Raw genomic sequence first — 27653 nt, 5'->3', positions numbered from 1 at the left:
AGATAATCCGCGGCCATTTGCTATCCTGTTTCGTACATGAGTAAAGGAGGGATCTTTGCTACAGCAGTTGAAAGCTGCGGTTCATTTAACACTACAAATGTTTCCAAGCATTTCTCTTCTCCTTTCTCTTAGCGAAGAAAGAAGGAGAGGAAGAACGTTTTAAAGCTCGTTTTAGAGCATAATTGTAGCATCAAATGTATTGCAGCCTTTTATACTGTAGGTCGATGCATTTGCGGTTACGCATCAGATTTGTCAGGATATATTCTTATAATATAATAGGTCTATTTTATATTCGTATCTTTTTCCTTTTAATATGGAGTAAAAAAGCTAAACTCTGAACTAGTGCAGCCATCAGTTCGACAATGGAAAAACAAACCCATTATCTAATATTTTTACAATAAAATATGTATACCTCGTCGGTGTCCGGATACTCCGGAAATGACCGCGCTCCGGAATCTCCGGATTTACTCTACTTTCTCACGTCACTTGAGAACGCGTCCGAACGATCGGTCGTCGCGCGCGCGCGGAACGTTGGTATCCCTGGCGCGAGGCGTCTCACAGATGGCGGCGGCATCAGTTGGCGGCAGTGAGCAGTCTGCCAGTGACAAGTGACACTAGTGACAGCTGACAGCTCTCCGGTCAGCGCGACTGAGCGCGACCGACGCTCGACGTAAACTCCTTGCCCGTCGCATCCTCGTATCCCGCGGGCGACGGCACTGACGGCAGCGTGCCCGGTTGGCCCGGCATAGCGCGAGAGCACGCGCGCGATGCCGCGATGCCTCGTACGGCATCGCCGTGAGCGGCCGACCGTGGCCGAAGAAGCGGGCGACGGCGCCCGTCGTCGTCGCGATCGAACGTCCTCGTCGTCCTCGTCGACGCCGTATTCGTGCGGCCTCGGCCCGCTCGGCCGTCCCTCGGACCTCCTCGCCGACCTCGCCGCGCGCCTTCCTCATCGCGCACCCTCACGGCCGCGCGTCTTCTCGGTCCCCCGCGTCATCGATGTAACCGCCGCGATCGAACGGTCGGATCGATCGCTCCTGTCATCGTCGCCGTCGCCGTCTCCGTAGCTGTCTCAGCTGTCTGCGGCTGTCATCGCCAACAACAGTTTTTCGCGACAGTGTCATCGACTTGACTCGAGACGGCCGTTACAGTGATTTGACTTGACTCGGCGGCGGCCAAAACATCTCTGGATATTTTCCAACGGCGTTTTCAGCGACGCATCTCGTGCAATTAATTTTTTTTCTTGTGAAAAATGACGGGAGATCATCTCGCGGCGACGAGATCGAGCCCATCGTCGACACGCGCCGCTCGCCGACGGTAAAGTTGTCCCGCGACCTCGGAATTTTCTAGGGATTTTCCAGCGATTTTCCGACGGCGTATTATGTCGCCGATGTACAACACACCCGATGCGTGAGGATGTAAGTCCGTGATTAATTTTCCGTCGACGAAAAATCGCATTCACCGGATCACCGATATTTCCAGGGATGCAAACTCTGCTCGCCGACAAATCTTTTTGAAACAGAGGTGAGCCTCCGCGAACGAGTTACCCGGTTACCTGTGACGGTTTTGCTTGTGTGGCGAGTGGTTCTTTAAAGAATGAAACGCATTTTCGGCTGCGAAATGCGACGCAAATTATACGAGAAACATGTATAGATTAATAGAATAATCGAGAGAATAGCATATCGCTAAATTTATACCTTTGTGAGTATATATACCTATATGTATATATAAGCTTACAAATTTTATATATATATATATATATATATATATATATATATATGTGTGTAATTTATTTATTTATTTATATACAATATACACATATATTTATCTATTATATATATATGTGTGTGTAACATATGTACAAAATTTAAACTCTCTGATATTTTCTGAAGACTAGTTAATTTTATCAATCATTGATTTTACTTGTACTAGCTTGTAATAGCTATAATTTTTTGCTCCTTTTTTAACGGTACATCGATTTTGCTTTCTTGTGTTAGCTTGTCGTAGCTATAATTTTTTATTACTCTTCTAAAGGATATAATATCAGATATCTGAAATAATTATTCAATCTTAAAGTTCTATGGACTGAAGCTAAATAATTTCTCTCTGTTGAATATTTTGCCTTTTAATTTTATTTTTACCGTTGAATTTCGCGATATACACACAGATGGTTTAATGTTAAAATCATACGTTAATTACATTGTCGTTCTTTTTGAGAAAAAATATCATGTGTGTCCTTCAATTTCACTTTTCAGCATTGTCAAATTTTTATTAATTGATTTTATATTATGCAATATTTGCAAACATTTATATCATAAACAGTAAATAGTTACCTATTACACTGTTATTTATATACAAATTGTTTACCTATAAGGGACGTAAGCCATGAAGAATGTAATAAAATTTTCTTAGGAAAAACTGATGCGTTGACATTTAAGCTAATACTTGAGATTGTAGAAAATAAATTTAAGGAGGAAGAAATTGGCGTTTAATGTGTAAAAAATATTACTTGAAAAATGTAAAGAGAAGAAAATTAGGCGAAAGACACTTAATTAATGTTAACGACGATCAATCTTTTGAAAAATTAATGTCGTACTTTGCAGAAGAACAAACATGCTGAGAAATGAAGAGATTTAGCTGAACCAAGTCAAAGCTATTCTGCTGTTGAGAAGCAAGGATCTCGCTGGAGAAAAAAAAAAACAGAGCGACGGGCAACAGCGAATTCGGCATGATCCGTAGCGGAAGTAGAATCCACTCGAAAACATTAGGCGGGGTGGTGGAGGCATGGAAGCCGAAACTGGCCAATCGTCTCTTCAGAGGCTCTTCCGGAGCACCTTGCCATCCCAGGGAATATCCGGATTAGACGTCATAAGAGCCTTACACCAAGTACGATATATTGCCGTTTTATTTTATTACATTTTATTTATTACACGGTTAAAGAGGATTCTTTTTCTTTAGCAGATAATTGTTAATCTTATTTGCAATTGGTGCTAAAAGTATCTACTGCGATTTATATCAACTCTTATATTAAAAATTATTAATTATTAAAATAATTGTTATTAATTATTCATATCATTTTCATTGCTACATATCTCTCGTTGAGATAAAAAGTTTTAGCTTGTCTTGCTCGTGTTGCAGACAGTTGTGTCACTGCGCTCAGCTTTGGACTCGTCACGCGAGGAGCTCCGCCGACTGCAGGAAAGCGTCGGGAATTTTTCCGGCGAAAGCTACGCTGATGAGGTTGGCCGTCTGGCTCTCGAGAATCACGTGCTCAGGCGAAAGATCCTGAGTAGAAGCTGCGAATTCTCGTGCGATGCGGCGACCAGCCCTCCGCTTCAGTCGAAACACGTCCGACTCGTCGTAGAAGCCCATATGGAGTGAGTACAAATTGATTTAATCGCTAGCGTAGAAAATGGATCCTTCGATGCAAGGATTCAATCGACGAATCAACAGCAGATTCATTGAAATTTTTTTACATAACAGTCAACCGACGGATCCTGAGGAAACCACTATGGATGTGCCCAAGAAGATTGCTACTGATGCTAAGATCGCGTTTAACGAACCAGCCTCTGACCGCGACAGTGGTAGCAGCAGCAACAACAATAGTCCTGATCTGTCTTCTCGTGCTAACCGACCCGACAAGTTTCAAGATTCATCAAAATCTTCCAAAAGCACAGTTAATACCAAAATTACCGAGATAGCGTCCACGATGCTGAACGTTTCCCTAAATGAGAACCACAAATCCTCGACTTTGACAACGAATGTGACTGGCAACGAGGATGAGCCTCGAGTGGAAATCTCAGGTAGATGATTCATAAATATAAGCTAAAAATTTTTTTTAACGAGATATTGAAAATTATGGAAAGCACGATTTATTGTTAGACTTTTTTAAAAATATATATACATATACATATCTTTTATTAAAATATTTTTAAACGTGTTCTATTCGTTGGCGATTCTAGGCGATCCAGCTAATATGGATCATTTAGACATTCCTGAGAAGGATACCGAAGACTTGAGTTTGAAATCCATTTCTGAGGGCGATAATTCCGTGTTCAGCGATCAAGTGGATCAATCTCAGATACATCGGCAGGGTCAACCGGGTGATTCGCCGAGACCGAACGAACACTCGGAAAATGAATCGGAAGAATTGGACGACATCGAGCTGATATTTACAACAGATGAGACATGTCGCGATCTCGGTCTGCAGGAGGACCTGGTGTCTATTACTGAAACGGAGACCTGGCAGCACGCGGGCTCTGGTGGCCAGCCTATCTTACTCAAATACACAAAGTCAGCGGAGGGCGAGTCGTTGGTCTGTAACGGTGAAAAAACCAGCTCCGTCGAGGAGCCCGTCTCCTCGCAGAGTTCTAGCATCGATCGCGAGGAGAGTGTCGATAGATTCGACGAAAGCTCCAGTACCAGGCTCAACAAGATGTGGTCGCAGTGCTCCGTCCTGGTTGAGACTGACATTAGCAAGTGCGGTGTATTGGAAGATACCGAAAGTACAACAGGATCATCCTTGCGGCATGTCACGAGGAGAAACACTCTCGCTGCGCCACCGACGGCTTACAGGTTTACAATATTAAATAATATGCTTCGAGAAACGATCTCTTAACCTTGCGTCGTGTCTAAGAAATTCATAAATCGTGATATTCATACAATTTACGTTGATTATGTATTTTCAGCTTAAAATTTAACTATTTGGTCGATTGTTGTTATCAATTTCTAATTGTATAGATATGTTTTATTGTTTTTTTTCTTTATTGTTACAATTTTATAATGTATTATTATCCGTTGTCCTTCCAGACCTATTATTCACCGGGAAGCTCTGGCTGGTAGTCGGAGAAAGACCACTGCTCCATTGCGGCCAGTGATGGACCGTAGTAGTGGTGCCCGAAAAGAATCTGGTGCCCAGACGGACATCTCCGCGCTTCCAGCACAATGGCGATCCGAGAGCTATCTCGCACATAAGGTCGCGCATACCTTTACGACACTACCGAGCAAGTTTGCGCTACCAACCGGAGTGCCTGGCCGATTGAGGCTGTCGGACAAAACTCGAGAAGCTAGAAGAGTGATGTTGTCTGACATCAGCTTTACTAGCATGGTACCAGAATTATCGAGGAGCGCGGATCACTTGTGCCATGAACCACATGCGCAGGTAAAGTTAAAACAAATCTGTTGAACAAATTTAAGTATGTTACTAACGTTAGGCTATAAATAGGCTGTATATATTTATTCAATTATATTAGACGGTAAAATAGATAATAAATGTTTTCTCAATATTTTAGAGTTTACTCTTTGGAGATAATTTAATTCAAAATTTAATTATAGCACAAAAGAAGGATTAGTAAGAGTGAAATTTTTATGCAAAAGTTTTTAGTTATTAGATTGAAAACTGCATAGAAGTAAATTTCAGATTTCCTAAAGAATCGTTATTGAAACCAGTATAATGGTTTTTTCCTTCTTCAGACGTGTCTTAGTTCGCGCGGCTGTGGTCTCCGTACACCGGAAGTTCATAGACGCGAGTCCCTGGGCTCTCCTGCGGGATACTGGCCCCGTTGCAATCCCGCAACGGGTCTGCCGAGTCCCTGCGACTGTCGGCTGTCAACCGACCTGTATCCTTCGCGATATCGCGGCTCTCTGACGTCGATACCGTCGCCTGGACTCGAAGTTGTCGGCGGTCCTCCGCGAAGACACTCCTGGAGAGCGACAGCGGCATCCTTCGACACGTGGAGGGTCCCAGTTGCAACTTCCACACCAAGGCCGACATGGTCCTCGATGCCATCTTCTCCAACACACGTGCATCCCCCGTCGACCTCCTCCAAAATTTCGAAAAACGCACCAAAGAGAACGCGATCCAAGGTGACCTTCCAAGGTACGGTATATGTACAAAGTGATAATCGGGAAGTTGCAAAATGAACATAATGCAAGAAGTATTTGAGAAAGGAAAAATTTACATTGATTCAGATAGTGAGTTCAAGATGAAAGAAAATGATCATAACTTCCAGAGTGTCCAATGACGCGCGGTAGTCTACCCAACTTGCGTTCAGACTCGGTCGGCGGCGAAAATAGCGGAGACTCTACCGAATCGTTGATTGACGAGGCCGAGGATTATCTGCGGCGAAGCATCGATTCAATGTTAACGATATCGAGCTCTAATACGGATTATTGGAGCAGGCAGACAGCAAGGCGAAGAAGGGCGCGAAGACATTCGGAGCCAGACTTGATACGCGATTGGCATCCTCCTCAGGACGCCAAGCCATATTTGCCAAAGGTATTGGTCACGTTCGTGATTTTTTACGCTTCAATCGTTGAATTCTCAATGTTCTAAATTTATAACTCAAATTTTTGTGTTTACTCTCCAGATACCAAGAGATCTCAAACTGGATCACCTCGTAAAAGTTATATCGCCGGAGGGCAGGGTCCTGCAGGGTCGCGTGAGATATGTAGGTCCCGTTCCAGGTCGAGAAGAAGTGCATGTGGGAGTGGAACTGCCATATGTCAATGGTTCATCCGATGGTACCTTCCATGGCAGAAGATTCTTCGATTGGTAAGCTTACGAGGTTATTTCTAAAATACGGAATATTTCGCAAACGCAAAGCTCGAGTATTATACTTTTTTATTTGAAACTATATTAGGGAATAGGAAGAAAAAATACAAAGAAGAATTCTTGAACGTAAATAAAAATTATAAAATCAATTTAGCTATTTTTTTCTGTTCGTCTTTAAATTATTTAGACAATTTCGTCGTAATAACCTTTCTGTTTTTAACATTTCCGGACATATGCTGCTATAAAATAAAGTGTTTGGTATACAGTTAATTAAATTGTAACTTAATAAATCCCATCGTTTATTTTAATCAAGAATAAATTTATTTAACAGCGAGCCGGATCGAGCAATCTTCGTCCCCTTCAAGAAGGTGGTGCTTGCTTGGTGCACCACTTGACCCGAAGCACCGACCACCATGGTCACTCCTCGTATTCTACTCTCCCAATACACCATGTAAGAACTGGTCGATGACATGTAAGTTATGCTTGTGGATTGTCATCTTCGAAAGTTAGCCAGTCTCTGATTAGCGAGATGACTATTCCTAATCTGTGGCGATTCTATAATTCTACTATTCCCATACAGAATCGTCTACGTGTTAAAGTTTGTCGAAAATGTCGAAATTAAAAAAAAAAAGACACCTTCGGACACCAGTGCAATAGCAGATTTGCCAAGATATATATTAAAACTTGTTATAAATCGCACCCACACAACAGCGAGCATTATGTGATCAGCATAATTATATTTGTATATACTATACGTATATACATACACGTACATCCAATACTAATCAACTTTGTGTGATATCTTCAAGTGAGTGGATTATCGCCACTAGCTGCAAAGATAGTAGTGATGAATTCCGCTATATCAACGTCTTACTGTGTTTGATTTTCTAAGAAATAATGAGAGAAAAATAAAGATCAGAGATACTTGAGTATCTTTGAGAAACTTAAGTACTTATACATCGTATCAGTGGGTGTTCCGAAAATAAGAACAAATAGAGCAACAATGAAAGATACTTTGGAGAATGAGGGAATTAAAAGAACAGATTCGTGTAATTGAAAAAGATAAAATCAGCCGCCAATTAATTTCCAGCAGAAATAATCAAAATTAATCGATAGTTTCTATCAATAACTGAGAGGCTACGTACAGCAAACTCTGCTGTTTTATTTCACAGCGTGCCACACGCATTGTGATCGTATTTTACGCGAGTATTCTCGGCGACAATGTTTGCTTGCCGCGCGATATTGTAACGTTAGATTGTTAAGGGATTGTGTTCAAAGAGAAAGGATAAATTTTTTATTTTGGCTACTGCGATCAGTTCTTATTAATACACACATCGAGAAAAGTTTCGCGTTCCATCCCATTTTCTCTCTATATCAAGATGGAAAATAATTTTCGTATAACTTCACCTAACAGATTGTTTCCTCCAGTCCGTAATATTAGTATTATTGACGCTGTTTCTCCGTCAGATGAATAAATGTGCAGTTTAATCGATATAAAATAAGATTACGATATAAAACTTTTTTTCGATGTGCGTATTTTTGGACTGGAACTAAAAAGAATAGTAGATAAAAGCGGTTCGCGTAAAGACAGTAAACGCTATCAGATTTGTTATGAACTTAATATCTTCGCGCGTTGCTTACGAGCTTTCGATGAACAAATGTTTTAGTGTACGTATGTATATGTATTTTATGTATATGTATATCTATCTGTACATTTTAAAGAGACACGCGTATATAAAGTGTGGGCACTACACTTGGCTGTATAAATACAAATATTAATCATATCCCGAGGCTGTACCTATTGTCTTAACCGAGGAATCCGAATTTTTGGTTTATTTTTTTCGAACGGCGACAAAGACCGATTCGACGTGTTCTATCACTGAATTTTTAGATCCATGGATACTTAGCTGAATATTAACGCAAAAACGATGAGATGTCAATCTTCATCACTATTTATTGTACCGTAAACAGATACCAGAAAATAAAAGAAAATTGGATCACAAGATAAGCTACATCATCCGCCTCGAAAATCTTTCCTGAAAGCCTTGAATTCTTCGACATTAAAATATCGAACTTGCTTATAGATTAGACTCGAGAATTTACATCTTTTATAGACAACTCGTTACTAAAGTCTCATGTCTTTTATTCCCAGAGACTTCCGATGATTAAATTTCGTTCGTGCAGCCTTCGTCGCTATACATACAAGTTATAACTTCTAATTACTACATTAACGATGTTCTGCGCCGTCTTCGATTTGCCTTGGGAAATTACAAACGATGAGCCGGATAGTCGGCATACCAGCTGAAAGCTCCGTTGGAGCCAGTATGTCCTCCGAAATCGACATAGTCCAGGACACGTGCGGCCGATCGCTCGGAACGCTGTATCTCAGAGTCGTCTTGATGAGAAGCGCTGGATACAGCAACTGGTACATATGCCTCCGTTTGTCTGGCCACCCTTGATAACGAGGGTGTGAGCGGATTCACCTCGATGACGTCGATACCGTCGATACCGTCGACAGGAATAGCGATGTAACGTCGACCTCCTAGTACACCGCAAACAGCGCACAGCAACGTCAATGCAATACCCTAGAAAAAAAAAACATCAAATTTTATTTAATACTTTATCAGTCGGGAGCCTATTAATAGGCCTTTTACTGCCTATTGACCGCTCATCGATTGGATATTAATTGACAATGAACATTTCGTTATTCTTATCATTCTGCTATATGTACCGATTTCCAAATTTTGTTCGAAAAACATTTACAGCAATACGTTCGACAATGTGTACTGATTTTATCCGCGAGCAGTAGATAAAGTGTTAATATACATTATCTTTCTTTCTTTGGCACTTGAAATTCAATAATTCTGAAATCAAAGCGAGGATTTATAAAATAAAATCTGTACAAATATTCAAGAATTTGATCTATTGAAGAGAATCTATCAAATTATTTTGTCAAAATAAAAATTTTGATTTTAACATGGTCTCCATTTTAATCTTTATTATGAAATTATATTATTCTTTTTTAATTATTAGTCATTTCAACAGTAATTAAAAATAATTTATTTCAATATAAGAAAAGAACATATTATACACAAAATAATGAAATTTAATTTTGAATAAATTTGTGAAATATACTTCTCGAGTCTTTTCTTATTATTGAAAAACGAGATATTCCATTTGTCGAATGCAATTTAACTCTATGTAAAGAGATTAATGAAGTTACAATAAACAATATAAATGTTATTTACCAAATTATTCATTATTCTTGCGGTGAGCTGAAAGTAAACAGGAAATCGATTCGTCGAACTAAAGAGAGGAGCTCAGTCGTCGCCGTTTTATACGTTTCGCTTCGCCGCAGCTTTCTAGTCTCTCTGGAAGGAACCGACAATTACTTCTGGCTACTTCTTATACCATGTTTATCCCAATCGCGAGTCAATTGTCGCGCTAGGCTGGTACGACCGCGAGCCATTAAAACGTGCAGCGGAGTTCTCGAAAAAAAATCGTTATATCCTTCTTCCCGAGTCACGCCTTGGCACTTTCGATCTTCTTTTAACCGAACTTTCGATCATCCTTTATTTTCCCCGTGCGTTTTTCTTTCCGCGATTCGATGCGGCACGCTTGCCGATTCAGCTACTTGTTGACGGTTTAATAACTTGAACAATCAGTTTTACAAAAAATGAATTTATTTTCTTACATTCTTACATTCTTAAATCAACAAAAATTATTCTTTTTTATCATTATATACGCTTGTCTTTGTTTAATCGTCATCAGTTTGAAACCTAACTATTATAACAACGATATCAGTATCTTTCTTTTCTTATCACATTTTATCATTATTAAACAGAGTGAGCTGATAAAACTTGCGTAATAATTATTAATGTACTAAATCCTTATACTATTGAAAGAGCTACTCTCACATTTGTTTTTTTCCGTTTATCCAACTGTTATCCTTAAAAAATCATTCCATTATATTACGATTTAATTATTCACTCATATCGCATATATTGTCTTATGTTAATACACTTAAAAATAAGTTACAAAAATAAAAAATCAAATACGTATGTTATAATATCTTAATATCTCCATTCATTGAAAGATAACTTCAACTATCATTTGTTGAAAAGTAAGAAGCGAAACCTGAGTTTAATCGTTTTATGAATTTACGATTCCAATATATCAAAAATATTATATCCTATATACTAAAAAACAGTTAGTGTTTTTTATATATATACATATATATAAACTTTGATTATAAAATAGGAACTACTATATATATGTATATAAATAATACAGTATAGTGACTCCAAACAGAAAAAGAATCGAACTTAATACTTGGTTTCGCTCTGCATAATGTTTAGATTAATTTGAATAGTTCGATATGTTTCATCTAAGTTGCTATTCAAATTCATTCAAGATTATTCGCGTAGTGTGTCCTATATTAATATTTTTCTTTTACTGGTCAGAGAATTGTTCATTTGCTTCTTTATCGGTATTTTTTATTTCTTCAATCGGCTGCTCAGATTCCTAAAAAGTTATCATAAATGAAATAAAACGAAAAGAAGAATTGTCAATATTCACATCAGTTTCGTGAGTCACAGTATATTCTTAAAAATATGATAAATAAACATTATTACCTCTTTTGATACCATTAATTCAATTATTTCTTGAAATTAATATTGGCCTTATGAATAGCATTTACTCAGGATCGGATAGAATGAATGGAGAATTGCATCTACGACGGCGAGACAAACGTGTGAAACTCACTTCCTCGATTTCAGCCAATCCTATTTGTACCAAATTATCCCCAATGTTCTGTAATGATAGAGCATTTATAAGACTTTTAAACAATCACGTTTGTAATACGTGTTCTAAGTTTTTCTTTTAGGAAAAATTATTTTGATACAATTTTCAAATGAAATATTAACATCGAATACAGCTTTCTAAGATATTTTTAAGATATGCCATTAAAATTAATTCCACGCAACAGTGTGAGCACAACATTCACTACATAAATTTTTTATACCCCTTTCTTACCCGATTGCTAGCCTTGTCGTACAGATCAATGCAAGGAATCACTGACCCTTTACGGTGAGGTTCTTCGTGTGCGACCACACGCTCTTTGTAGCCTTTAACTGTAGCAATAAGCGGTTCCCATTTCCCTAAATGAACAAATTCGGCGAACTTCTCGCAGGCTTTGGAAGTCCACTTGTCTCCTCTGAAAATAACAATGTTTCATTGAAGGCGATCAATAACTGAAATGAAGTCATTGATCAGTGAGATATTGATTTACGGTGGCTTCACGTTTATCAGCGAACACTCCACCGCCTGCTGTCGTAAGCTCAACATGTTTGTACAGAGTTCCAACATATCATCTTCATGCACGATTTTCACATCTCCATAATCCACAAGAAAGACTTGGTACATAGGGGAGTTTAAGACGGACATTACTTCTGCACGATACCACTTGTTGTCATATTTATGTCTGACTGCTACCGTTTGGCCTTTTATTATCTAGAATTAATAACCGGTTATAAACTATAGATATAATTGAACTATATTATTATTAGTGATAATATAATATCGTATGTACAACTTTATTTCTCGTTTATATTTATTTTAAATATCTTGCTACAGCAATATCTTAAAGTTAATCGAGTCACGTCTCTTCCGCTTACTGTTTTCAAAATATGAAGCTTGCAATTTTCCTCTTTATTGTAATATTCCGTCATCTCGTATACTAAGCACTGTAACTCGACGTTTGCACAATTTATCACTTGAATCCAGAACAGGTTTGGCGACTTCATCGCAGATACAAATACTTCCATTGAACCATCTATTAAAATTTAAATTTAATTGTAATACAGTATCAAACAAATTAATGAACTTTAATGAAATGCTATAAATTATAATTCACAAAAATCAAATGTTTCACGAATACAAGTTGTTTTTATTACGTACTTTGTAATGCAGGATTTAAAATAAGATGCTTAGTTTTACTTTTTATCAGACTAGCGGCTAACTTTACTTGTTCATCAGTCCCTTTTATTACTATATTTCTGTCTCTTGTATCTATAAAAAATAAATTACCACGATTACTACAACAATTGCTATTATAGATTGTAGCAAAATACAAAATAATGAAAAAAGAATTAATTGTATATCATAATATATATAGTTAACAATGAAACAAAATATATTAATCAAGACAAATCGTAGCAAACACGTTAAAATGATATGTACCTTTGTAATTAGCAATAGCTTCATAACCTATGATTTTTGCACCAGAAGACTTTTCTATTTCTTCCATAGCACACCTATCTTTCTCTATGATTCCTCTGCAAACATTATATGGCACTAAATAATCATAAATATCACTATCAGGACCGTTTATCATGTCTTCAGCATCAGAATCTCCACAATATTCAGGCATTCTTCCAGATGAAAGATACGTCTCTAGCTGACATTGAGCTTCGAAATTTTCCTGAACTCTGTCTTCTATTTCTATAACGGCTGATGCTATTTGGTCAACAGTTCCCTTTATTGTAACCCTTTGCTTCAATCCAACTGCAAAGAATTAGTAATTATTACAGTAACATGATACAGCAACATACGTAATACTATCGTTACTCAATATAAATTAGCACCATTCTCAACTGTAACTTTTACGCCGTAGGTTTTTTGAATCTGTTGCACAAATTCAGCTGGCCTTGGAAAAACTTCTTTAAAGGCTTCGAAAGGCAGGAACAATTCAAAGGTTTCGATGACAGGTTGATTCTCTACTATATATTGTATCATACTCCTCGCCGAGGTAATGTTTTTCATGTCGTCGGACCATATGTTACAGATACGTTCTGAATTAAATGCGATTTCCTCATCCATTTTGATGCGCGTGTTGGTTAACTCTTGGATATTTGTTATCACAGTACCACCTTTACCGATAACAGCGGGTACACACTTATGAGGTATACTCAATTTTACACAGACTTCCTTGCGTTTAGACTCTCTTTTTGCTACCCGATCATGTTTCTTTCTATCATCATCATCATCCTGTGATACGATATTAATAGATAAACTTGTATTTAACAAACAAATAAACTTTACTGAACTTTATATAGACAGATTTGTAATCGAGAAAAAGTGGCATAAAGAAATTTTGTGGTAGGAATGCAAACTTCACCTTTTCAAGCATATTAAACAACACAAGTGCCACTGACAGTCCAAAAGTTGTTAGAGATATGCCTAATAAAATCGGCAATACCGACTGTCTGTTCACACTTGATATCCACTTCATTTTTCTATGGATTTAACCAAAATGATGTATCTTGACGTATAATCTCTGCAACAAAATATAAAAACATTGAAAACATGCATGTATTATTTATATAATTAATAATTTATACATATTTACATACTCATTTACATAATTAAAAAATATATATTTCGCTTTTTTTCCACTTTTTATTAATACGTAAAAATTTTCTCAGTAGTAACACGTGATTATCTTACGTTTTCGGCGTAAAATTTAATAATCTAATCTAATATTTAATAATTTCATAAATAGATACATCTCGTGTAAAATCTCGATTTAACCGTGAACTCGCTGGTGAAAAAGTTTCTCATATTTTCTCAGAAATTTTCTAAGAATTTATTTTTATGAAAAATTTTGAAAAAATATATAAATAATTTCTCAAATACTTTCAGAAATAATTAGATGAGGATTTTCGGAATACATCAGTATCCGTATATGTATGAAAATTTCTGATAAAAACGCAGATTTTCTTATATTTATTCAGATTTCTACAACGATGTGTTGGCGGGAAAAATCTGAAATATTTTATTATTATTTTGTCAGTTTTTCTTAAAGATGTTCCAATTTGTGTTAAAAGTCTGAAAAAAATCTTAAAATTCTAAGACAGTTAAAATGTTGATGGAAATTCCGATTAATACTATGAAAAATTCTGAGATCTTTTCCAGGACTATTATTGGAATGTGCTCTATATTAGAAAAAAATGGGACGAAAAGATGGAGAACCAGTTCGTCCTTTTATAATGCTGTATTCATCGAAAACAATAGAAAACAATTGATCAATCAAAATTCGCTAAAGAAACAGAAATAGGGTCTGTCTTCTGACTAATGCTGAACTGGCTGCACTAGTTCAGCAACAGAAAACAGACCCATGATCCCTAACCAACCCATCTTTTTCTTCTTTTTGCCCGGGTGCTAATTAAACCTGGCAGTTCCATTCACCTTCCAGTACAGTATATAGTTCGTTGATATCTTTAGCAATTACATCACCGTTCACGTGTTATAACCTCAATCGTGGATTCGCGTTCCCGTTAGAAACGCGAAGATTTGCTATTAACAAGCATTAATGAGAGATACCAATAATATAATGAGTCAGATGCTTTTCTCGTCCGATTACGCGATCGATGGAAAGAAAAAAGATGCGACCGCTTTCCTCGCACTTGGAAAGAGACGCGCACCTAACCTCTCATTTTCATTCTTACGTTTCTCCTATATTGTCCCTACTTGTCTCTGTTAAATACAGTTATCGGTTATAAATACGCTCACATGACATAATCTATTAACATAAATCGAATAGATACCTCAGTTAAATAGAATCTGACCACGCGGAATAAGAAATACAATCTCCGCGATAAGACCCGGCGGAATCATCAATTCATCACTCATCTCTCGGAAGCCGAATACCGGAACTGAGCACTATACGGCCTATACGCATGCGTAGAACGTTATCATTTATCAAATAGATATCTGTCCACGTGTCCACTGTCCACGACGCTTTCAGGAGACACAACTGTTGAGTTCGTCTTATCAACACACTGCGTTGATTGGTTGGTTCTAAAAGTAAGAGCCAATCACGTTCGACTTTCGACGCTACTCAGCGGCTTGGTCTGCTGAACGCGCCCATAATACTGCACGTGACCTCACGCACGTGACGTTTATAATTCGAAAAAGATGGAATGGTTTAAAGTGAGTCGCGAATTTGAGTTTCAAGGGCTACGATCTTGATATTAAGGGCCGGTATCACAGTCTCCGATTAACGTGATCCTCCGATTAAACTCACTCTTCGTCTCTTTCTAGGGAGACAGTTAGAAAGAGATGCAGAGTGAGTTTAATCGGAGGATCACGTTAATCGGAGACTGTGATACCGGCCCTAAGAAGGTATGACACCCTAGATGGTTTATCAGCTTACTTCATAAGCTGAAAATGAAATTTACAAATAAATAATGCATAAATAGAATACTAAGAATAGAATAAAAACGCGCGCGCGCATGTGTGTGTGTGTGTGTGTGTGTGTGTGTGTGTGTGTGTGTGTGTGTGTGTGAGAGAGAGAGAGAGAGAGAGAGAGAGAGAGAGAGAGAGAGACCTTTGTTGCTGCTGCGGCTGCTGCTGCTCCTGTTGCTGCTGCTGTTGCTCCTGTTGCTGCTGTTCCTGTTGCTGCTGCTGTGGCTGCTGCTGCTGTAGCTGTTGTTGCAGCCTTTTTTCATTTTCACTCGTCCTCAAGGTAATTAGTTTACTACTGTGATCAAAAATAACAGGTTTCAACTTTCTTCTTTTAGGAGCAGATAATATTGGACTAGCGGAACCATCCAATCGTTGCCCATTCACACTGTCGTCCTGATACGGCCGTTTGTCAATTGATTTCGTCTTCGTTACCTGAGTAACGAAATTCTTGGATTTGTTTGGCGAAATGTCATTGCTGTTCGAATTGATATGCCTGGATATCGCTGATTTGTTTTCATCATGATCCATTTTCACGTCGTTCTTGTTATTCAATTTGTTCTTTCTTATTCGCTCTTCTTCCTCGTTAGAGTACACCGCGGACAAATCTAGATGTTCAAATGTCTCCAAAATCTCATTCTCGATATTGTTGATATTTGGTGTGGCGGTCTCCCGACCACACAATCGGAACGGTACGCGCGCCGCGCGCGCGCCAACCGATCACGCGCCGAGCGCGTGGGCCAGACTGCGGCCCGCGAAGCTATACGAGAGGGCCGCCAACAGGTGGCAGACTTTCTCGCGTTTCATTTCCAGTCAGGGCAGAATAAAAGGCCACACCATAGTTCCAAGATACATTATGAAAGTTCCAAGATACGGTCGCAAAGATGTATCAATATTCCATATCCTGGAACTTTCATAATGAATGGGCCTTCGGCCTAGTATCATATCAATGATCAAAAATCTAATACCTATCTCTTGTATTAGATAACGCAAGTGATCGCACGATATAAATTCGTCATTATCGCTACACAGGCTTATATATGCGGGTTCTTCCGTCGGTAGCACATCCAATTCATTCATGTCTACCTCCGGCGGGATCGCCCGGCATCCGATGCAACGCACACGGCGCAGTTACGCTGTCACTCAAAGGGCAAACGTTAATCGTCTAAGGGCCGATATCACAGTCTCCGATTAATGTGATCCTCCGATTAAACTCACTCTTCGTCTCTTTCTAGGGAGACAGTTAGAAAGAGATGCAGAGTGAGTTTAATCGGAGGATCACGTTAATCGGAGACTGTGATACCGGCCCTAAGAAGGTATGACACCCTAGATGGTTTATCAGCTTACTTCATTTCGCATCTTACAAATAATCTGAGAGTGTAAAATTCAAATTGAATTAAGTTCGCGGTTGCATATCGAAATTCTGTGTGTTTGCTGATAATTTTTTTCGATTTTATCGGAATATCAGGACATATTCTGATTAACTTTGACAATAGGCCTGTTTCGTTTTAGCTGAACTTGCATAGTTTATCTTTCCTCTTTTTAATTTATTTTCATGTTGGAGAGAAAAAGATGAAAACTGTGCTAATTCTTCACGCGTCCTTCGCACCGCTACTCGCGGTTAACTTCAATGAGTAATTCCCGTAGCTTGTGAATTATGTTATGTAACTATGTATTCAATATATATCCTTGACAACCCTTGATGGAATGGAACGTCTTCAGTTTTGACCGTTATCTTTGTTTTGTTGTCATATCTAAACCGGTTAGTACTGGTATATCTAATCGAGCTCGCACAACATCGCTCCGTCGAGTGTTTGACATAGATATCGGAGAGCAGCATACGTGAAAGTCGCAGGTCGCAGTCGATGGAAGCCTACATCGCTGTTATCAGACAAATAACGTCTGTCAAATCCGTTTGAAAGTCGGTGCGACACGGTGAATCCTTGAAACTGAGTTAAGTTGATAGAGGACTTTCATCGCCGGGAGAAATATTTAGAGATTACGTGAGTACGCGCCCGTGGCATCTGCAAACGTGTTTTGACGAATCGATTATTATTTCTCAATTTCCTGATTTAAACAGCGCAATGAGTCAAAAATGGGAAGTTTTGGTGGATCACATGGAGGTGCCCAAGCCCGGCATCGACTTGCTTAAGGCTAACAAGTAAGTCTGAATAAATTTGGAATATTTAAGAAAATTATACAGATTACTCTCTCATCGTTTACTATTGTTGATGTAGCTGCACGGTCACTATTCTAGAGAATTATAATGCAGATGTAAGTCGACCAAAAATATTGGGAGCTCTTAAGCAGGGCTACGATGCTGTATTCCTCGCTAGCAAAGTTAAAGTTGACAAGAAGTTTCTCGATACCGCCGGTAGATATCCATTTTTATTGCTTTTCTCGATAGAACTTATACTACACGATATGCGAATGCATATCTTTTCTTTTAAAGCGTAAAAAAATGTGACTGCGAGATTTTATCAAGCAAATCAACGAATTTGATTTTCTTTTTTCAGGGAGAAAATTAAAGGTCGTATCGACAATGTCGTCCGGATATGATCACATAGATACTACATTAATTAAAAAAAGAGGAATTAAAGCCGGGCACACACCGGAGGTGCTGTCCGCTGCAGTCGCGGAAATGGCAGTGCTCTTGTTGTTATCCGCGGCGAGGCGCGCCCATGAGGGTCGCCAGAAGATGGAAGAGTAACTGTTTTGACTCATTTTAGATTACAATTCAATTGATATAAAAATCCTTGCTTGAAAAGTCCGATAAGATATTAGATCATTAGATAGAAAAATAATCGATATAATCAAAGTGCGTTATTCTTGTTCAATGAATATCGGTTCTCATTCTGGTACGTTTGATAAATATTCTCCATGTATATTTCTTTTATTCTGTTTATATTGCATTGATATGTAAGTATAGATCTAGCCGAAATGGTCTATAAAAAAATCATATATTGAGTCTGTTTCTATCGTCTAGCTTTTATCAGGTTGCTTATATACGTAAAATAAAAAACTGTACAGTGTAGCAATAGATATATCAGATATATGATACAATTAATTACGTATAATTAAGGTGTGAGAGAAGTACGGGACCACAGTGGCTGCTGGGACGAGATATACGAGGTTCTACGGTCGGCATCTTTGGCCTAGGAAATATCGGCCAAGAAATAGTTAAACGATTGAAGGCATTCGAAGTAGGGAAATTTATCCATACCGGACCGCGTAATAAGGATAAAGCAGGTACGCTCGCAACTTATTAGGAGACTATAATATTTTTTCCAGTCTCAATGTTCTACATGTCTATATTCTACATTGTCGATATATTTTACTTCATACATTTTACCTATAAGAGTTCAATATGCGAAATACAGATCAAAAAATATATATTTTTATTAATTTTATTATAGGTATTTATCTAAAAATATAGAAATTCCTAAGAATCTAGATTCGTTAATTAAATAGATTTCTAATAATAAATATATCTTTAATTGCTTCGTGAAAATTTCTTCTGCGTTTATCTGAATAGTGCATTTATAGGATTATTATTGAAATGAATTTTTTACAAACACGTAATTCAATAATTACACAACGCAGTAATCCTTTAAAATGAGTAATATATATGATTCAGAAAAGGAACTTGGAGTGAAATATGTAACTTGGGGTGAGTTTCTGGCCGAGAGCGATTTTCTCGTGATTTCGGCACCTCTGAATGATGAAACCCGAAAACGTTTCAACGACGAAGCTTTTGGCGAAATGAAGAAGCAACCCGTCTTCGTGAACGTGGCTCGCGGTGAGATCGTCGATACCGCTGCACTTGAGAGAGCTCTTTGTACGTCGAAGATATTCGCTGCCGGACTAGACGTCACCGATCCGGAACCGCTACCACCTAAACACAAACTTCTAACACTACGTAATGTTGGTCGGTATAATCATTTTCATTTTCTTGTTATTTTTTCTTATAACACGGAATATCGCACAACTGAGTATTAAAAAAAATCGATCATGCTCTTAGGAATTCTACAATTTCAAAATTCAAGGAATGTAATGCTATAATATATCTAATATTGTATCATAATTTACATGTAGTGCATCAGAGATTAGCAATTTTATATTTTGGTAATTACAGTAATTGTGCCACACTTAGGCAGCGCGACGACCAGAACCCGTAATGACATGGCTACAGTCGCAGCGCAAAATATTATCAATGGTCTTAACAACAGAGACTTGGTATACGCTATACCCTAAATCCATCTTCTTTGTACGTTGTGCATTATATTTGTCACTTTATTTATTCAAAAATGTTATTAGAAACAATGGTTTTTTTAACCATACGATTTAATAAAATTCTCTTTGATTCTTCTTCAAATTGCACAAATATAATCACTTGACTAATCCCAATTTGATCTCATAATCATTAATTAATTATATCCGTCAGGCGATCAAAGAGATTAAACACGTTTGCATTTGCGCTGTAATGACGCGCCAGAAAATTTCATGTAATTTGTAATACCATATACAAATAATTATGATTGAAGGAAGTTTTATAAGTCTCTTATAAATTCCCAATTAGTATAAAATATAATAAGTTGAATTAAAGAAAAGTATGATAGCAAACTGGCATTTTTTTGCCATTTTGCGTATGTGGAAAAAAAATTAGTTGCACCATCAGATTAACGTATAGAAAGATGACCGACATTAATGACATACGCAACTAACACAGGCATCTTAATGATATGCGTAAAGCGTAAATACTCCAGCAAAGTATATGCATCTGTATAATTCTTCTGCCTCATAGATTTAATAGAAACGATTTCATAGAAACTGGTATGTATTTTGTGTAAAGTAAATATTTTTATTGGTATATAAAATGAATTTTCTCTACATATTTTTGAAAATCTTGCTTATCAAATCCAATTAATTTATTTGTTGTTACATTGAAATGGTTTTATATAAATAATGCTACGTAGGAAATCTTCAAAAATTGTACAACGGCGTTAGTATATTTAGATGTTTCTTGAAGTCTCATAAAAGATATCACGTGTATTTTTTTTAAACAAATAAATAATATTCTAGCTCTAAGTATAAATCTCTGAATTTCTAAAAAAAAAAAAACCTTCACTGTAATAAGTTCTTACATCAAAATATTATATAATAATTACTTTTCAAAGCACACTTGCAACATTATGAACAAATCCAAGCACGTGAAAACGTCATTCTTAAAAAAAAAAATAAAAAAAAGAGACACTGTTTATGCAGTATTTGCAACAATTCACAGATCCTGAAGTGTTCAGCATTTATCACCCATAATGAACAACGAGTAACCATCAGGCTTCCACCACTGCATTTTTTAAACTACTTAAAATGGGGTCAATCTTGTTCTCCAGCGACAATACATGGCCAGTGTTGCAACTGTGACTAGCGATAAAACTAACAACCAATGGCAACTTATTCATCTGGATTACCTGAAAAGAAAATAAAGAAGATCCTTAACTGCAAAAACAATTTCATCAAATAGACAAATTATACTCGTAATACATTAATTTTAAAATTTATTTCATACTTTTTTGTCTCGCGCATCTTACCTGGTAATTACTGTACATGCATATAACGGTTTTATTTTTGCCAAGTCCCAGTTTACTTCCCTGATCCGTAGCCATTCCGAAAGTGGATAAAAAACTGGCTCTCGTAGCTAACTCTGGTGCCTTTTCGTTAGCTACGGATACAACAGGCACTCCGTCCCTGTCCGTAATTAATATGCTGTGCAAACCTTCTACGTCGGTCAGCAGTCCGTAAAGAAACTTCTTCAATTCCTGAAATAACAAAAACGCAATCTGAGCGACCAGAGCAACAGATAGAATGATCGAACAAGATCCGAAATATTTCACATCTAATCAAAACAAAGCATAACCTCAAATGCAAAAAATGCGACGCTTTTTATAGCGAATGTCCAAACTTACAACTGTCATTCTTTCTGGAAAACGTGGCCGTAAACGACGACCAAGCGATAGGATTAGTTTCTTCGGATGTGCACGATCGTCGAGCGTTATCACCTTTCGCCTTCGATAACCTTATCGCGATACACGACACGCGTTTTCACGATCGATGAGACGTGACGATTGCTACGTGTAACAGCAATCAATAAATTCTAATCGTTCTTACAAAAGCTCCACCGTCATTTCACTCTACTGGGATTTGTATAGGGTTTGACATCAATCACTCCTGCAAAAAACACCGCAATAAATATAGAAAAGTTAAAATTCTGTGAAGTATTATACAAAAATATTTAATTTTCTTATCCTACCTCGCGATATTTGTTTATTAATACACCCACTTTGTAGCTGAAACCTTTGTACTCTTCAACATTCTTCTTCTCTTCGTCTAATTATATTATTTATATTTTCTATTTCATTTCGAGAAGTGCAAGACAGCAGGTACAAAGAACAAACCTACAATCAGTTCAATCAGTTCTCTGCAGCTGAATTTCTCTTTTTCCTTATCTTCCTTTTCTCAACCGACAACTAATCGCGTGTCTATCTCATTTCAGAGTGCAGAAAGTGTAACGTAGCGCAGTTATAATGATCACCAACACTCGCACGTCAGTCGCGGCCAGTGCAAATTAGGCATTACGCCCGTTAGGTTAGGTTATGTTTGATCACGTCGTGAATGTCGTGATCGGTATGTACCATCGGTATGTACGGGAATTACATAAATTCGAGTTCTACGTCTACGTAAAAACGGAAAAAATCCGTCAGACATTCCGCAAGAGACTTATACAATTCAAATTTCGTGCGAGGGAAAGCCAACACTCTGAGACAAATTGCCAATAATTATTTTATAATATGCGATACAACGTGCCGATAGATTGCCTCCGATTACATGAAAAAAAAAAACAAGATATATGGATACAGCATCTTTCTACGTGTTATCTCTACGTACCTCTTGCCAGATACGTTCCCAGTCGGCTGACACGTCGAGCGATATGAGACCTCGTCGGTTCCGCCTCAACATTAGATGTACCATGTACATCAATGTAAATTACTAAATTAAGAAATTACTCCCTCTAATGTTGAGGTGGAACCGACGAGGTCTCAATGGTCTCATATCGCTCGACGTGTCAGCCAGTGTCAGCCGACTGGGAACGTATCTGTCGAGAGGTATGTAGAGATAACACGTAGAAAGGTGCTGTATCCATACAATATCTTTTTTTTTCTTTTTCATGTAATCGGAGGCAATCTATCGGCACGTTGTATCGCATATTATAAAATAACATTACTTGCAATTTGTCTCAGTACGTGTTGGCTTTCTCACGCACGAAATTCGAATTGTGTAAGTCCTGCGGAATGTCAGACGGATTTTTTCCGTTTTATGTAGAACTCGAATTTATGTATGGAATTCCCATATGGAAAGTTCAGTGGATTCTTTTCATTTTATCTAAAATTCAGCTTACGTTAGTCCTTGGAAAGCAAATTTTGTATTTAATTATTTTTGAAAGTGACATGTGTTCGAGATGTTGCAGAATCACCGACTGTTCTTTCGATCAGCAGTTGATGATCTTACTTTTTTTATCTTTGCCATTTAGAATTAAAATTTTTGAACTAGAATTAGTCGAGGAGTATTTTTCCCTCCTGAAATATAGTTTGTTGGAAATGGAATTAAAAAAAAACAGAAGAGTAAATAGTGCATAGATAACAATAAGAAATAATATTTTGAGTATTACATTGTGAGATTTTTATACTATTAAGTTATTTTCAATTACAAACAATTCTTGGAGTATTATTATTATTATTATTATTTTTTAAAGAAAATTGTAAAGTTAGGGAATAGTAAAACTGCCAAATGTAACGAGAGCTCCATATAATGCATATTAAAGTTGATATATGCGATGTTAAAATGACATTTAATATATTATTCTAATGATCAACCAACATTGCATAATTATAGAAAAAGGGGAGTTGCTGAGTTTTAATGTTAATTATTGGAGACACAAGATGCAGCAGCTAGAGATAACGAGGATTATACTGAGGTTGTGCCTACTCAACGTTCTAACGATAAACTGGAGCAGCGCAGCTGTAGTACCTCATAAGAATCTGGATCAAAGTCTGATTATGCTAGGTGGTCAAGGCTTGTATAACGCCAGTGACGATGTAGTGATACTCAATGCCACAAATTTCAAGGCAAACGTTTACGGAAGTACCAGGAGCTGGCTGGTCGAGTTTTACAACAGCTGGTGCGGCTTTTGTTACAGATTCGCACCGACGTGGAAGGCTTTGGCGAGCGACATTCTATGTAAGTTATTTAATTAATTGTAAAAAAAATTGTATATATAAACAATTTATTAAATTACATATTTAAGTGATTTTCTCCAAGAATTAATTTGGTCAGAATAGAAAATGGCGTTGACAAAATCATTCGCTCACTTTTGATTCCCTTATTTATGTATATGTATATACATAATAATTAGTTACAATGTTTCAGCTTGGAATGATATCGTCGTTGTCGCGGCTATAGATTGTGCCGATGACGACAACAATCCAATCTGTCGCGAGTACGAGATTATGCACTATCCAATGCTGAAATATTTCTCTATAAACGCACACCCACCGTCCTTGGGTATAGTAATAGAAAAGGGGGACAGCGTTGATTCGGTGAGACACAATTTAATTAGCAGGCTCGAAACGGAACAACAGGAAGGACGAGGATCTACATGGCCTAACATTGCGCCATATAGGTATATCATAAATTTTTCACAGTTAATTCGTAGATATTTTCTTGTTACGACTAAGCCAAATGATTTTTGTCCTCCACATACGTGTGTAATCCATAATTGTTTGTATTTTTTCTAAAATTATTTATGTAATTCACAATTTAAAGGCATGCTATAAAACTTATTTGTAGTTGCTTTAGATTTATTAGATTTTAGATATATGTTCTCAGATTTATGACAATTTAATGTTTGTGAATAAGACGAGCTCAATTTTTTCAAAAAAGAATTTTTTCTTTAGCGATTGTCTGTGAATAAGTCAAGAGATTAAATTTTTCCCTATTTTTGCGTAACAAAAAATATGTTAATACATCATATTTGTTCGCAGGAATGTCGAAATAACGGACATTTGGAAAACAGCATCTAGCAATGTAAAGCATTTCTTCCTCATTTTCGAGAGCACGGATTCACTCCTGGGCGCGGAAGTTATTCTTGATCTTCACAAAATCAGCAGCTTACAGATACGTAGGGTGACCTCCGACAACGAACTACTGTGCTTGATGAACAAGGTTACCAAGTTCCCAACCTTGATAGCTTTCGGACGCAATGAATCGCAAAGGGTCGTCAGCGTGAGAATACCAACGAGGCAGGGAGTTCGACGAGCTATCAAAGATTACTTGATTGCAAGAGGAGTAAATATCGACGAAGTAGGTACGACAGTGTCCCGTGGCACTGTGCAAAATGCGGAGAACACGCATCGAACAAGAAGCTCAACGATTGCGAAGGGTTACGAAGTGGTGGAGGAACAACTAGAAATGTCGAAAAAGACCGGTGATTATTTGTATCAACTCGATCTGGAGAGTGCGCTGCGTTACTCGATCAATCATGAGATATCCTTGATGAAGTCGATAGACGGTGAGAAAATGGAGGCGTTACACAAGTATCTCGCGGTGTTAGCGGCGTACTTTCCTCTACGACGTCATAACGTGTATCTGGAGATAATACGCGACGTCGTCGAGAAGAAGAATGCGATGACCGGCGAGGAGTTCAGCCAGCTGGCGAAGACGACGGAGGAAGAAATGTCGCCGGTGTACTCGGGCGCGCCCCGTCAATGGATAGGATGCAAGGGGAGCACGGATTCGTATCGCGGATATCCCTGCGGATTGTGGACCATGTTTCACATGTTGACCGTAAATTTCGCGTTGGAGCACAACAAATCGTTCGTTACTCAGACTTTCTCGCAGGATCCCGCGGCGGTGCTGCGAGCGATGCACGGCTACATCGGGACCTTCTTCGGCTGCGCCGACTGTGCCGCGCATTTCGTGGAGATGGCCGGCACGAACAAGATATTCGACGTGCGCACCAAAGACGAGGCCGTGCTCTGGCTGTGGCGGGCACACAATCAGGTAAACGCTCGACTGTCGGGCGACGATACGGAGGATCCCGAGCACAGGAAGATACAGTATCCCGCGGCCAAACACTGCCCGACGTGTAGACACGTTAACAATAGCTGGAATGAGGAGGAGGTTTTACGATACCTAAAATTCAAATACAGTTACAACAGCATCAAGTTCGACGGGATCAGCAATGCCGATGACACGGGCATGACGAATGGCAACGGCTCGAGAGTGAGGCCGCAGAGACTCGCCAAGGAGACGACGAAGCACGCTACAGCTTTCGGTTGGGACTTGAACATATTTGACATCAGCATCTGTGTGGTGTTATACGTTACTTCGGCTGCGATACTCGTGTTAGTATGTATCAAGTTCGCCGTTAAGAGGACATATAAAAAGAAAGGTCACATTAATTTATTGCCTAAAGTATAATTTTGTTTTTTATTTTGGCGCTTATACTCTATGCGCGCGCAATCACGTAACGTTCCTGGACCAGCAAGCATCACTCAGGCACTTGAGTTTCAATCAAGAGAACGGTAAATCTCAAATCTTTGGGTTGTGATATCTTCCAACTATATAACGATCATTCCAACGGCGATGAAAGTCGAATTTGCATCTGGGCAAATGTAATTTAAGAATTTTTCTGCATTAAACCAGTGACGCCAGTAGCGAAACGATAGTAATCAACTAATCAAAATGAATCGAAATGAATCGAAAAGCATTTACTCGATTCCAAGCAAGATGGTTGGAATCAGATAATTTGATGCAGATTATGTCAATTAGCATTTTTCTACTGGCAAAAATAGCATGCATTTTGTATAGAATATTTCCAAAGCAGGGATCAACGATATATTCTTTCACGTTTTTTTTATTTTATTTTTTTAAATAAAGATTGAATTGCCGAATAGTTATAAAATTTTCCCCCAAGTTGAATTAGCGATCTTGCTTTGTAACATTTGCCTTGAACTCATCCAAAGAATATATCTTTATTATCGGTTTCTATGAGATTTTTATTCAGAGATTCGTATTATCTTGTAAAAGATATAGAAGTATAGATGTATGTCTGATAATATATACAGGTGACAAGATAAGAATGTGGATCAAGTAAAAAAGTACATTCATAAAGTACATTTGATTATTTAATATCACTATATACGGATATAATATACGGAGTAATGCTCTCATCTTGCTGGAACGTCAGTGCAATTATAATCCTCATGAAACCGTACGTCATTATAAATAATATATGTACCGCGAGTGCTCAGCGACGTGACTGAAATGATTTTCTGTCGGAGTCACATCATTATTATTATGTATTGCATCGAAAAAAAAACCCTAAACAGTATAATACAATCATTTAATTACCATAAGATATTATATGAAAGATAGTATTCTTCTACTAATTTATTCCATAGCAACACGCTTCCTGAAATGTTTTCATGCACCTTTTTTTAAACACTTTTTAGATTTTTTACACTTTTACATGAAAAACTTTATACTGTTTAGGGAAACCGGCAGATATTCAGATGAAGAAAAGAATCATACATACATATAACTGTTAACATTTAATTAGATATTAAGCAAATGAGATGTCAAATTGCAAACTTGAAAGATTAATCAGAGAATTCATATAAAAGACGGTTGTGATATAAGTCACAAATGTCTGTACGCCGATGAAAGTCGATCTTTTGTTGATTATTTGTAAATAGGCACTTAAGAAAAATTACTTCCACTGATTATGTATATTATAAGC

The 27653-nt window shown here is 37.7% G+C and overlaps 5 protein-coding genes across 15 annotated transcripts; 3 read left to right on the top strand and 2 right to left on the bottom strand.

The window, feature by feature from the left end:
• Positions 1-599: 599 nt before the first annotated feature.
• On the top strand, positions 600-9529 carry LOC139812573 (uncharacterized). 4 transcript variants are annotated; one of them, XR_011731894.1, is made up of 11 exons: positions 600-1524; positions 2604-2886; positions 3139-3377; positions 3484-3803; positions 3963-4575; positions 4810-5161; positions 5473-5878; positions 6012-6277; positions 6369-6553; positions 6885-7025; positions 8706-9529. XR_011731894.1 is itself a non-coding variant. In XM_071777468.1 (11 exons), exons 3-11 carry the CDS (start codon positions 2785-2787, stop codon positions 6946-6948), a joined length of 2547 nt encoding a protein of 848 aa, XP_071633569.1. In that variant the 5' UTR covers positions 601-1418; positions 1483-1524; positions 2604-2784; the 3' UTR covers positions 6949-8337. The 4 variants fall into 4 exon arrangements, 2 of the variants coding, with proteins under 2 accessions (XP_071633569.1, XP_071633568.1); XR_011731893.1 differs by lacking the exon at positions 8706-9529 and adding an exon at positions 7134-8337; XM_071777468.1 differs by lacking the exon at positions 8706-9529 and having other exon boundaries at positions 601-1418; positions 1483-1524; positions 6885-8337.
• Positions 8821-15299, bottom strand: Papi (tudor and KH domain containing protein papi). Of its 3 annotated transcripts, none has more exons than XM_071777470.1 (10): positions 15160-15299; positions 13731-13889; positions 13198-13600; positions 12794-13117; positions 12512-12622; positions 12229-12386; positions 11844-12064; positions 11588-11768; positions 11318-11365; positions 8821-9138 (listed from the first exon to the last, which is right to left on the bottom strand). In XM_071777470.1, exons 2-10 carry the CDS (start codon positions 13842-13844, stop codon positions 8821-8823), a joined length of 1878 nt encoding a protein of 625 aa, XP_071633571.1. In that variant the 5' UTR covers positions 13845-13889; positions 15160-15299. The 3 variants fall into 3 exon arrangements, 1 of the variants encoding a protein (XP_071633571.1); XR_011731895.1 differs by lacking the exon at positions 8821-9138 and adding an exon at positions 10219-11077 and having other exon boundaries at positions 11188-11365; positions 15160-15298; XR_011731896.1 differs by lacking the exons at positions 8821-9138; positions 15160-15299 and adding exons at positions 10219-11077; positions 14801-15031 and having other exon boundaries at positions 11188-11365.
• A 2292-nt stretch (positions 15300-17591) lies between these two features.
• On the top strand, positions 17592-20136 carry LOC139813413 (glyoxylate reductase/hydroxypyruvate reductase). Its single transcript, XM_071778917.1, has 7 exons — positions 17592-17799; positions 17877-17957; positions 18034-18170; positions 18313-18502; positions 18879-19045; positions 19434-19724; positions 19932-20136. Exons 2-7 carry the CDS (start codon positions 17881-17883, stop codon positions 20048-20050), a joined length of 981 nt encoding a protein of 326 aa, XP_071635018.1. The 5' UTR covers positions 17592-17799; positions 17877-17880; the 3' UTR covers positions 20051-20136.
• A 564-nt stretch (positions 20137-20700) lies between these two features.
• Positions 20701-22377, bottom strand: Lamtor3 (Late endosomal/lysosomal adaptor, MAPK and MTOR activator 3). Its single transcript, XM_071778923.1, has 4 exons — positions 22107-22377; positions 21763-22024; positions 21388-21615; positions 20701-21267 (listed from the first exon to the last, which is right to left on the bottom strand). Exons 2-4 carry the CDS (start codon positions 21769-21771, stop codon positions 21130-21132), a joined length of 375 nt encoding a protein of 124 aa, XP_071635024.1. The 5' UTR covers positions 21772-22024; positions 22107-22377; the 3' UTR covers positions 20701-21129.
• Positions 22344-27240, top strand: LOC139813410 (sulfhydryl oxidase 1). Of its 6 annotated transcripts, none has more exons than XM_071778909.1 (4): positions 22344-22480; positions 23747-24091; positions 24281-24533; positions 24895-27240. In XM_071778909.1, the coding sequence occupies exons 1-4, from the start codon at positions 22450-22452 to the stop codon at positions 26330-26332; spliced, it is 2067 nt and encodes a 688-aa protein (XP_071635010.1). In that variant the 5' UTR covers positions 22344-22449; the 3' UTR covers positions 26333-27240. The 6 variants fall into 6 exon arrangements, with proteins under 6 accessions (XP_071635010.1, XP_071635011.1, XP_071635007.1 ...); XM_071778910.1 differs by having other exon boundaries at positions 22355-22493; XM_071778906.1 differs by lacking the exon at positions 22344-22480 and adding an exon at positions 22795-22959.
• The last annotated feature ends 413 nt before the right edge of the window (positions 27241-27653 follow it).

Source organism: Temnothorax longispinosus, chromosome 5, assembly GCF_030848805.1.
Source record: "Temnothorax longispinosus isolate EJ_2023e chromosome 5, Tlon_JGU_v1, whole genome shotgun sequence".
Classification (NCBI taxonomy): domain Eukaryota; kingdom Metazoa; phylum Arthropoda; class Insecta; order Hymenoptera; family Formicidae; genus Temnothorax; species Temnothorax longispinosus.
Note: the sequence above shows the minus strand (reverse complement) of the source record. Positions and strands in the feature narration are given on the sequence as shown.